Source organism: Hyperolius riggenbachi, chromosome 5 (genome assembly GCF_040937935.1).
Source record: "Hyperolius riggenbachi isolate aHypRig1 chromosome 5, aHypRig1.pri, whole genome shotgun sequence".
In the NCBI taxonomy this organism is placed as follows: domain Eukaryota; kingdom Metazoa; phylum Chordata; class Amphibia; order Anura; family Hyperoliidae; genus Hyperolius; species Hyperolius riggenbachi.
This window is the reverse complement of record NC_090650.1, coordinates 277,306,903-277,319,671: the sequence shown is the minus strand read 5'-3', so window position 1 is coordinate 277,319,671 and position 12,769 is coordinate 277,306,903. Positions and strand designations below refer to the sequence as shown.

The following is a 12,769-nucleotide window of genomic DNA, read 5'->3' as shown; positions in this document are numbered from 1 at the left end:
GAAATGTCCTGAGTGAAAAAAAGGTGCTCGGTTCACTTTAAACATCTTCCAGGTACTTGACTTTTTTAAGGATTTTGGCCTCGTAAGTCCTTTAAGACTTATTGATCTACCCTTTTAAGTTTATATACATTCGACTAAACTAAAAATGGTGGAATCTATTTGGCTGAGAATATACAGGTCAACGTTTTCGCACAAAAAAAAGTCTTGGACATAGTTTCCAAATGTTTATTTTATTAAAACGGAGGGGGAAAAAAAACATAGAAAGCTAAAATCAAAAACAGGAGAATTAAACCTTGAGCAGTCAACGCCATTTGAGTGCAAGCTCCAAGTATACGTCAGCTTACAGTAAACAACCATGTCTGCTATGTAATTAAAGTATAAACCAGGTTTGGAAACAATAAAAATAGCAACAAAATCAAGTACATTACCAGAAGACCACTAAATAGTTATGCACTGATTAGCCGAAACATAAAAATCACCTGAATTGCATTTGTCATATTTGTGCCGCTAAAAAAAAAAGCTATGACCAATTGAGGCATGTATTAGGTGTCCCGTTGTATCTGACACCAAAACATTAAGAGCAGGTTATTCAAAACATGTTTAGGCCCTCCAAGGATTAGACTTATTTTTCAGCCCATCCCTCAGCTGTTAAATCAAACTCTGACTTTGAACACTGAAAGTCAAATTAAATGCCTGTCGTTAGATGGGGCTACCCTCTTCCATAGCTCAAATGGTCAAATTCTGACATTAAAGTGCCCATTGTAGGCACCTTCATTAGAGCACAAGGAAGTCCAAACCATGCCAGACACCTGAAGTGAGAGTTATACGGAGGCTGCCATATTTATTTCCTTTTACACAATACCAGTTGCCTGGTTGTCCTGCAGATCCTCTGCCTCTAAAGCTTTTAGCCATAGGGCCTGAACAAGCATGCAGATAAGATGCTTCTGATTAAAATCCAAACTAGTCTAGTCAGACTTCAGTTGGAAGCTGCATACTTGTTTCCGTTATGTGATCCAGATACTACTGAAGCTAAGGAGACAGGAAAGCCAGTCAACTGGTATTGTTTAAAAATAAATATGGCGGCCTTCATATCCCTCTCCCTTCAGGTGTCCTTTAAGCAGGCATTGTGTGGATTAACTCCCTGACACTCTCTCCTGGGCTAGCCAAAAAACCTGATCCATCTGGTGGGATTTTTTCTTTTGTTAAATATCTCTTGTTCTGATAATGAAATATTTTACTTGTAGTAGGTATCAAAGCTACAGTTACCTTTACACAACTCTGGGAAACAACAACCAGTGTCTCACTCAGTACTGATACAATTTGCTATGTTAAGGTATTTTGTGCTGGAAAAACTTAAAGTCCACAACCATCCAGCAAACATGCCCCAATTTTATTAAATATTGACTACTAGTAAATAGCAATAATTTGCAAACGCTTAACATGCACAAAGCAGTAGTTGTTGAAATTTTAAGTTGCTGAATAGTTACCCATGCACGATAACTTTTCTGTAAACTTTATTATGGTTGTATATAAATTAGATGAAAGTTATAAACTCTCAAATCTGAATTTTCAGTAATAAAAGACCAGGTTTTCTGGTTCTTTGGTTCTCCAATGCTCTGCATCCTAGAAAACCTTAGTACATCAATACCATATACTGTACAGGAGGGAAGTATTGTGTGACCATTCTTAAGTGGAGTGCATGCCTCAAACTATGAACCGCAATTGATTTAAATAAGACTTGCAGATTACATCATGCAAAGAAGATTGATGTCAATAAAAACTGATAAATAAAATCCAAACACAATACTGTAGTTAACTGGTCAAGATTCAATTCTCCTGCAAATGATGTAATAGCGGCATATTCAGTCCTCACTGTGGAGCACCCGTGCTCCTAGAAATGTAATAAAGATTCCTAGCATTGCAACAAGGAAGCAGGCTATCTTCATCCTCTCGCCACTGCTTCCCCAGACCAGTTGTTGGAAGGAATTGTTCTTTACATCAGTAGACTTTACTTTTGAAAGGTAGCTGTTGTTCAAAAGCGACTTGCACTCCTGCAGAAAAAATAAATAAATAATCAGTATAATTTGTATCACTGTATTTGAAATATCAGTGTACTGTTACACCAAGCAGCAGGGACAGATTCACCATAAGGCACTGTAGGCACGTGTCTACAGGCGCCTGATGATGGAAAGGTGGCTCACTCCCCTCTTCGAATGCCTTCCCCCCGTTCTTCCCTATGCAGAGTCCTGAGGAGGGTGTAAATGAAAAGTTATTCTCCCTGCATTCCACTGATGAGATCTCCCTTCAGTCATGGGCACCTCTAGCTACTTAAAACAGAGGTTCCTCTTGATACCTAATACTTGGGGGCACCTCTAGCTATGTAATATTGATGGTAATTCTGGCTACCTAATACAAAGGGGCACCTGTAGCTACCTATGATGGACAAGGGAAGTAAGGGAGAAGTGACAGCTGGGCCAGCCAGCACACTTGCTGTGCAGTTTGGTGGGGACATTGTAGGGTCATGGAGGGCAAAGTCTAAGGTGCCAGGACATCTGTGCCTATAGGCTCCTGTGACGTAGATTTGGGCCTGCCGAGCAGTATGTCCTGCATTTCTACATTGCAGGTTAATATGGGGCAATAACCGATGGAAGTAGAACTTTCATCTATGCTGGAAAAATAAAGTTTCAGTATTTATATTACTGAGAAAGGCATTTTCTGTTACTAAACATTAACTATCCACCGTTTCTTTGGATATTCAAATATCAGAGCATGTCTTCTAAATCATGCTATGCAAACTTTAATGTTGTCTGCTTAAAACACAATTTGAATAGCTGTTTGGCAGGGATACTTATAGGTTCATTTTATTCTCTTACAAAATCTTAGTGTTAACCATGACGTAACTGAAACTTCTAACTCATGGTTAATCCATCTCTTGTCTTAGTGGAAGGAGGATATTGCTTGAGCCAGAAGGAAACCTCTTATGTAAGCAGATCAGTCGCACCCTCAGTTTAACAAAGCTGAAGTGACAGACTGAAAGGCCAGCTGGTTGTAGCATAACACAGTAACTGAATTCACATAGTGAACAAAGATGTCTTTTTAACAGTTATTTCCTGAAAGAATAGATGGAAAAAATGAAAAGCAAAGCAGTGATTTCGAATACACTTGGATGTAGGAGATGGAAATACAATGAGGGTGATCCATTAAGACACAGTTTCTAGGATCTCACAGTTCTAAAGCAATAATGAGATTACTGTTGCAATGTGGCATAGTACTGGGTCCTCGGTTCAATTTCCTGCCCTGACACTATCTGCACAGAGTTTGTATGTTCTCCTCATGTTTCATCTGGGCACTCCGGTTTCCTCCCACATCCCAAAAACATATAGATATGTTAGAAGGTACCTGAGGTGAGATGTGACATGATGAGATAGACAGGTGTATGCCAAGCACACACATAACTAGGCTGTATCACTTTTGTTACAATTTTTTTTTCTGTCTGAAACAGTTAAACATCAGGTATGTAAGTGATAATTTCTCTCCAGATGGTACCTAGTCAGATTATAGTGCAATCCTCACCAATAAGGGATTAAAGCCAAAAACTCTTTCCTGGCAGAGCATAGCTTCTGAGTGCAGCATAGAGATAAAAAAAAGGTTAATGGTTCATATATTTATCTACAGAAGAAATTACTAGTGTGTAGGGTTTTGGGTTTTTTTTGTACTTTTGTTGCAGCAGGATAAGGTGGTGTTCCTGCTTTTTATCTTGCAGCCCTGCAATTTTACTTTACTTGTTTTCATGTATGTTAGCTTCTGGGCCACTGAAAGACTATCGGTCAATGAGACTATACAACATTAAGGCTACTTGCACACCAAGACGTTGCGTTGGGTGCTAAGTCATTTTGTAGGAGTAGGAGGATTGAAACGATTGTTTATAACATCAGTTTATTTTCACTTTGGGGTTCTCTTAATTGTCTTCCACCTAAATTGACCCTAGACTACGATGTACATAGGACTATGGTAGGGATTAGATTGTAAGCTCCGCTGAATGACAGTTGGTGAAAGGACTGGTCCATATAGTGCAGTGGAAGATGTCAGTGGTTTATAAATACTAGATAATAATGAAGTGTAATTCAGATATAGTATGCAATCATAAAAACAAAAGGACCAACATCCTTGCGTAACCAGCCCCAAGTGTTTACTAAAGTTCCAAACCTCTTATCTTTGGTACGAATGTAAAACATTACTGAGCATTATTTTTCTTGTTTTTCCTGGTTATCAATTGATGGTCAAAACAATATTTCCTATAGGATAAATGGGTCTGCAATGTTTGACATTATCTCATGTTATAAATAATAAACATACATTATAGGCCACATTCACATTTTCTAGAACGCTTGTACAACTTGAATGGTCAGAACTCACATCCACGAAATTGGAAACCGACCAGAGTGCCCAGAGGACACACATGGCTTGTGAATTAACATTTACATGGTTAATAGAGTAGTCTCATCCTTGCTAAGTCCCATAATCCTCCACCTGCATGACACGGACTCTAAATCACACTGCGCATTTCTTAGTGCCAATTAGCTCTGTCTGTTCATTTCTTGCCTCTGATATTCTTTTCCTTCAACATGCTAATAACTGTTTACCTCCTAGAAATGCTGCATCTGTGTGGGGTGATGAAGACAGACAGTGCACAGTGTTTTTGTCTGTGGATTTGGATGGAGTGTCTGCGTCGTGCTGTTCAGAGCAGTAACTCACAGCTTTGCCTTAGCGGCGTGCTGCAAATTAATTTTCCTTCAGTTTTCATTCAATCAGGGACCAATGTTCATTATGCTTTGAGAGGGGAAGAGCGAAATTACACTTAAATGCTATTCAGCTGCCTCCAGGAAGGCTATTATGTAAGTGTTGTGAGATTACCAGGAACATCAAGCATTTTTTTGTGCATCTTCACACTGCTGATTTATTGTAGCTTCTATTTAGAAGACAGGGATGTGTAAATAAAAAAAAAAAGGAAAAAAATGCACTTTACATTTATAACCAATAGTAGTAAAGTGGAGATTTATTAAGTCACTGCATTTTTAAACAGAGTACCTAAGCAGCTTGGGGTGACCCAAAACCACTAGGATAGTATAGGGGACTAAAACAGAGCAAAATGCCATGGTATTTGTGCAATTCAGTTTCAGATATCAGGCTGTGTACACATGATTTGGTCAGCAGGCAATGTTTTGAGTAATCAATCGATCCAACTGAAGTGAACCATACAAAAACGGAGCGGAGCCAAAACTGGACTCTGTGTCCATCACGTGGTTCCTGTAAGGCTGTGGTCCAGTGTCTTTTACAGTATCAAAAGGTGTTATTGGTAGCCCATGGGCAATAACACCACATTTGTGTTCAGGTGGAACGCTGGCTGAGAGGGTGAGGGCTGCTGTACACATACTGGATGCTCGGCAGAGGTGGTCGTTAACGAGTTTCACCTGGTGTGTGTACAGATGCTTACGTTTGTGTGAGAAGGAAATAGTGGTGTCAATGGCATTGATATGAAGTATTGTAGAGATGGGTCACTAATAAGACTGGCTGAATTCAACTGCAAATGTCTAACAGGTAAAACAGTTTTATATTTGTGTCACAGGGTGCCTTGGCTTAAAGGACAACTATCAAAGTTAAATAAAATTCTAAATGTTACATATATTTCCAGTAATTACTAGCAAATAGCAATACAAAGGTTTTTTTCATCTTTTCATGTTTTATGACAGTAACAGAGAACAGTTTACACTGTGGACATTTCTATGGAAGACTGTGTCCAGCATGTCCAGCATACAGAAACAATCTTCACTTGCTCTAATACTGTGAATAAGATGTGTTTAAAATGATAAAAAAAGCAGAAATATCGCTTCAAATGTGTGTAAATAATCATCAGCTGCAGCTCTGTCTGTGTGCTACTGTGCCTCTCTCTTTGCCACACAGTCTAAAGTAAACAGTTTACAGCCAGGTTACAGTTCAACTCTGCCTCCCCCCCCCTCCCCTAATGCCGACACAAAATTGCTATTAACAGCTAGTAAACAAGGCATTTTTTTTCACACAGGCTGTGCTGAGAGACCTCTGAAAATCTTTCTAGTGTTGTTGGCTAAAAGCTCTATAGGTATGTGGGGTTTAAGAAAAACTGTTTTTTTGATAGTTTAAATTACAACAAGCTGTAATTGCTTCCAATATATTGCCAAAGCAAGCATTTAAATACTGTATTCCCACTTGTGCGGCCAGCGGGAGCTGTTGGTCTGCCATGGTCCAATGCAGATGTGTTACCCCCATTTGCTATATGGGGGAACGCATCTTCCTGCAGATCCATTGCAGCGTGAAAAGTGTGAACGGCTCCTCCCAGGTGAAGGTAATATCCATGTTTCACTATGGCTCAGTTCACAATATATGTATGTTTTACCTGAAAGCTTTTTCACAATACACTACTATGGGAAATTAAATGCATCAGTTTTTCTAATGCATAGTATAAAATAAGCCTAATGCATAGTTCAACTACTACAATCAACCTGAAAAGTACAGTAATGAGTACATTTTTGCACAGTATCAAAACTACTCTGCTGTGTAAGAATCCTTGCAGCAGCTAATGCCACCTGTACTGCTAAAATGGCCACATGCCCCGTATATCCGAAAAGCCAGCAAGATACAGTTTTCTCCACAGAGCAAAGCAATTCAATCAACCTCACCACATGCCATGTGATACCTGCCACTGAATCTACAGTCAGTATATTCCTCCAAAAGGCTGCTCATTTTGGGAAATACTGACACAAACATCCCTTTTTTGTGTACAAAATAGTTTATGTTTACTAGAGTGTTGGTATGACAACAATGTTAAAGAGAATCTGTATTGTTAAAATCACACAAAAGTAAACATACCAGTGCGTTAGGGGACATCTCCTATTGCCCTCTGTCACAATTTCGCCGCTCCCGCCGCAATAAAAGTGGTTAAAAACAGTTTTAAAAAGTTTGTTTATAAACAAACAAAATGGCCACCAAAACAGGAAGTAGGTTGATGTACAATATGTCCACACATAGAAAATACATCCATACACAAGCAGGCTGTATACAGCCTTCCTTTTGAATCTCAAGAGATCATTTGTGTGTTTCTTTCCCCCTGCATCTCTCATGCACTGAAGTTTCAGGCTGCTCTTTTCTTCCTGCAAACAGCTTTGCCCTTGTCTGTAATTCCTCAGTATGTGAAAGCCCAGCCAGCTCAGAGGACGATTTATCCAGCTTGTAAAAGATAAGAGAGAAGAGAGAAGCTGCTCTAATCTAAATAACACACAGGCAGTGTGCATAAAGCAGAACCACAACACTGAAGAACTTGGCAGCCTTCCAGACACAGGCTGACAAGTCTGACAAGAGAGAGATAAGTTGATTTATTACAGAGACTATAATAGTACAAAGTGCTGCAGTAAGCCAGAACACATTAGAATAGCTTTTGGAACTTGTAGGATGATAAAAGACAGGATGCAATTTTTGTTACGGAGTCTCTTTAAACAGAAATCTGCATTCACAGCTATAAAACCATCATTTGAAGTGAGTGTCACAGACCAGACATACGACTTGGCCAGAGATGGTCAAACCGCAAATAATCCTACCTTGCATGAAAATTCCATCCATGTTTGCAGCTTGAAGTTAGGGCAACCAAAATCTCCAGTAAGTGTATTTGATTGGCCCAAATTCAAGCTGCATTCAGTTTGCATAAAAATGGTATGCAAGGTGGAATTATTTGCATCTCATTGGCTAGCTATCTGTAGCTATATACCAGCAGGGCCAGTTCAAGACTTTTTGCTGCCTGAGGCAAACGTGAGCATGCGCTCCCCCCTCTGACTCGGAATCATGGCACAGCACTTGACAATTTACTTTGCTTCATTTAATGTTCTCACATGACATGCTGCAGCTCAATACAATAGCACACTGGTTGGTTGCGAGTCTGTGACAAACAAACTGCTCGCCCTCAGCAAGTCATCCGTCTTCCATTCCTCCTCAGTCAGGACAGTAGTGCCACCTCCTCCCTTCTGCTGTGCAAGTCAAATGAAACACTGCTGCTCTCCTGCCTCCCCCTCCCCCCTGTCAGACTCCTCACACTGCACAACAAGCTGCTTTTCCTCAATAATGACCTCTTCACCTCACTCTCCTTTTGCTTCTACTCCTACTCTGGCTGCATGCTGTTAGTGTAAACACAGTACAAACATGCTGCCCCTGTAATCTCTGCACCTGATGTAAATGTTTCACCTTGCTTCATGAGAGAACCGGCCCTGTGTACTAGTATGTGATAGCGGTGCCTGAATCACAGGGTTGGTTAACCAGAACACCATATACTTTTGACAGGATACACTATATAGCTACATTATTGTAATTAAGGATCTTCTGTTCTCAGCTACATTCTGTGTGTCTGGGATCCAGCTGTCACTTAATATGGGTAAAATATGCATTAGTAAGGAAAGGGGGAGGGCTAGTGTAAGAAACACACCTGTCAGTTAAGTTGCTGAATATAATTACATCATCACAATTAAAAACTGGCTTCATTGGAGACTCATCTGACCCCACATCAGAAAACATCATAATGCTTGCAAGATACTATCCGATAACTGGGTAATTAAAAACCATCCCAAAGCTCAGGAAACTAATAACTAGCAGATTATATGTTCATTTCAGAATTCAGAATTAATTAATTCCGGTATCCAAAGTTTCTCTTGTGTTACTAAACACCACTACAAATTCCAGCCAGGAGAAAAATCCCAGAAGCCAGAATGATTCAAAATCAAAAGTATTCTGCTACTCTTTAGAGACAACAACTGTCTTATCCAAAGCTTCGAACTAGAAAAGCTAAATTAACAAATGAACATTCAAGTAAAACTGAAGTAAAAGAATAACCGAGGTGGTCACTGAATGGCACCGCCAGCACCATATCGTTCTGTCTCGTCCCTGACATTATTGCAATCCACCACTGTACAGGTTCACTGAAAACAAAGAGACACAGGGGCTCAGTACCTATGCTGGGAACATCCGATTTAACATGGGAACATCCTCCGTAATGGAGGAAAATCCCAGCCAGCAGAACAGACAAACATTTCCAGCAACAGGCAAAAATTCCTTCTTCAAATGTCCCACCTGCTGAACGTACAACCACAGCAGTAATACTCAAAATAATAAAGGTGCATACAAAGATTTTATTAAACCCCGCCAAGGTGGCAGTTTGTGGTCACTACTGCCAAGAATTGAGCTTGTATACAGGTGTTGCCCAAGCTTGTTTAACCTATTTTGGTTCATGGACGTAGAAACCACGTCCAGGAACCATGCGTGCTCCCGCGGCCGATCGCGGCCCGCGGTTCATTAGCCAGGCAGTGTATCGGGCTATGGTGCCCGATCACTGATTCCTCTCCCCCGCTGAAAAAGCGACAGCTTCTCTCGGAAGCTTCGCTTTTTCTGGCTGTATCGTACCCCATACGTCGCTCTAAGCGTGTGTTATGCTTAGAGTGATGTCATGTAAACAAACTCATGGCCGCCATCTTGTGGCCAAAAAGTAAAACTACAACTAAAAGTAAAAAAAATAAAATTCAAACACACATTTACATTATAAATCACATGTTTACATCCCACCCTCCCAAAACTACCCAAATAAAATGTTTAATATAAAAAAAAAACATTACAATAAAAAAAAAACATGTAAATATTTACATAAGGGTCTGAACTTTTTAAATATCAATGTAAAGATGAAATACTTCTATATTTTTTTTATTTTAACCTCCCTGGCGGTAAGCCCGTGCTGAGCACGGGCTATGCCGCGCAGGGGGATTTCTCAGGCGCTGCTGGGCCGATTTTGATAATTTTTTTTGCAGCACGCAGCTAGCACTTTGCTAGCTGTGTCTGCCCTCTGATCGCCGCCGCTCTGCACTGATTACGCGGCGCTCGCTGCGCCGTGAGGGCCCCCCCCAGACCCCGTGCGCTGCCTGGCCAATCAGTGCCAGGCAGCGCTGAGGGGTAGATCGGGTCTCCCAATGACGTCACGACGTCGATGATGTCGGTGACGTCATGCCGCCCGTCGCCATGGCGACGGGGGAAGCCCTCCAGGAGATCCTGTTCTTTGAACGGGATCTCCTGATCTCCGATCGCCGGAGGCGATCGGAGGGGCTGGGGGGATGCCGCTGAGCAGCGGCTATCATGTAGCGAGACTTTGTCTCGCTACATGAAAAAATAAAAAAAAAAATAAAAAAAAGACTTTGCTGCCCCCTGGCGGATTTTTTATAAACCGCCAGGAGGGTTAAACTTGTAAATAGTGATAGATGCAAAACGGAAAAAAATGCACCTTTATTTCCAAATAAAATATTGTCGCCATACATTGTGATAGGGACATAATTTTAACGGTGTAATAACCGGGACATATGGGCAAATACAATACGTGAGTTTGAATTATGGAGGCATGTATTATTTTAAAACTATAGTGGCTGAAAACTGAGAAATAATGATTTTTTCCCGATTTTTTCTTATTCTTCCTGTTAAAATACATTTACAGTAAAGTGGCTCTTAGCAAAATGTACCCCCCAAAGAAAGCCTAATTGGTGGCGGAAAAAACAAGATATAGATCAGTTCATTGTGATAAGTAGTGATAAAGTTATAGGTTAATGAATGGGAGGTGAACATTTCTCAAGTGAAAACGATGGAACGCGAATGGGTTAAAGATCCAGCAACACCCAATGGCCTTGTTTATGTCCTTACCACTCCTACTGGAAGCTACTCCATTGTGTGCTGTGCGGTTGTCCCTCCTCCTCTTTCCATGGCAATTGGTGCAAGTTTATAACATAGTTTTAAATCTCTACTTGATGGGGGGAACATCTAAACAACTTGATTGGGATACAACTAGATATCCACAGCAGTAATAAGGCGTAGAATCAGAGTTATAAGGAATCCTTCATAGTGAGTATAATAAGGTATAAAACCTATAAAGCCATCTAATTTATTAAAGAAAAAAATAAACTAAACTCAATATTTTCTGACAACAAACATTTGCAAGAGTCACTGCAAGAACTAGCAACCATCATACAACAGGCACAGTAAGTGGAATCCACAAATCCCTCTATGCGTTTGTAAGCCAGGACTAGGTCCAGAATCATTGGCTGACAGCACAGCTATAGCTGTTCCTTCTCCAGTGCCGTATAATCTAACTTGCAGGCAACTGTTTCAGGATACTTTGGTCTCAGTGCATGGTATGGACTTGTTCATAACTGAGTACAAAGGCTTGTGAGAATGGCATTACAGGTTATCCAGTTTAAGAGAACCAGAATCATCACAATGATTTGCAGTGGGTGAGAAGGATCTGTGGATCTGGCTGTATGTGTGGCTCACAAGGGCATAAAAGAATGACATTATTTCCATCTACAATCCTGTTATGGATTATAGTGTTCCTTTTTGCACATGTGGGAGATTTACAAAGTCATTGTTGGTGGTATCGATGAAGAGTCACATTGGATCTGCCTACCATATGGACTTCACTTTATACTCACATTACATGAATGGAACAGAAAATACACCAAATATACACATTTCCATTAAAAAAGAAAAAAAAATAGTCAGAGGCAGATCACATCTCCAAACTGGTATGCAATTAACTGGGATCTGTACATTTATAAACTGCAGGTTCATCAACTGGCAGTTGGCAGATGTCATTAGCCAGTGGCCCTTTTAATTTCCCGTTTAACAAAAATTTGCATATTTGGCAACTTTTCCACCTAACTTTATATTAAGAAAAGAAGTCTATTTCCATATCAGTAAATGGACAACCTATAGTATATCAAATACAGCACATGCAATATCAAGCGTACTATCAATGTGTAACTTGTAAAAGGTTACCATGTTCCATGTAGATAACAATGAATATTTCTGAAGATCAACCTTACATGCACTTAATATGCAGGCCATAGGTTCTGTATTCACTCAATCTACTATATTATGCATTTTCAACGACGTTTTACTTGAAGAAGATAAATATAATGGCTGCATACAATATCCCTTATCTATTCATATGACAATATACGAGCAGTGAATCACTGCAGACATACTTCAAAGAGCATTACAGGCTGTTTTCCCTTAACATGGCTGTCAGAGGGATATTAATATAAGTGAAAATACATCTGATCAGAGTTTTGGATGATCTGTTTTTGAAGTCATTTCAAAGAGCCTCTCAGTTGGAACCAAAGTCATCCTGCACCAGAAAGCTGTCACAAGGCTGCTAGAAAATTATTTAACTTCTCATGTCCTCACAAGCATTAACGGTGTGCTTTTCGCTGAAAATGCATGTCTTATTAGACGCTAGCACAAATGCCAGCTGAGAGCCTTTGTAACGGGAGAGCAGTGTCAACTACAAAGAACACACAGCACAAAAAAATAATACCGGTAATTGAAAAAAAGTTCAGCAGTCTGTAATTATATCATATGTACCCATCTGATAATATGACAGCTCACTTAAATCCTTGCACAGGAATAACATTTTAGGGATTCATTGTTTTAGTTTGGGTTTAACAGGACCCCTTAATGATTAAGTTTGCAAGCTATATTTATTGACCAGCACACAGTAAACACAACCACGGTCCTGGAACCCCTTCAGGAAAACAAATCCTTGAACTGCCGGTGCTACGCCTCGCCCAGGTCACCCACCTGAGAATAGAGCCATGCAAACAGTGAAGAGGCGGCACACAAAAGGCTTTGCTATTTAAAGCGTATATTGGTGGTGGAGCAACAC

At 40.2% G+C, this 12,769-nt stretch overlaps 1 protein-coding gene across 1 annotated transcript in view; it reads right to left on the bottom strand.

Annotated features, from left to right (window-relative positions):
• Nucleotides 1–211: 211 nt before the first annotated feature.
• Nucleotides 212–12,769, bottom strand: part of CDKAL1 (CDK5 regulatory subunit associated protein 1 like 1) — a 1,042,481-nt gene continuing 1,029,923 nt past the window's right edge. The window contains exon 15 of the mRNA XM_068236967.1: nt 212–2,051. Coding sequence (XP_068093068.1) covers nt 1,863–2,051 — 189 coding nt within the window. The 3' untranslated portion in view covers nt 212–1,862. The remainder of the gene's footprint in view (nt 2,052–12,769) is intronic.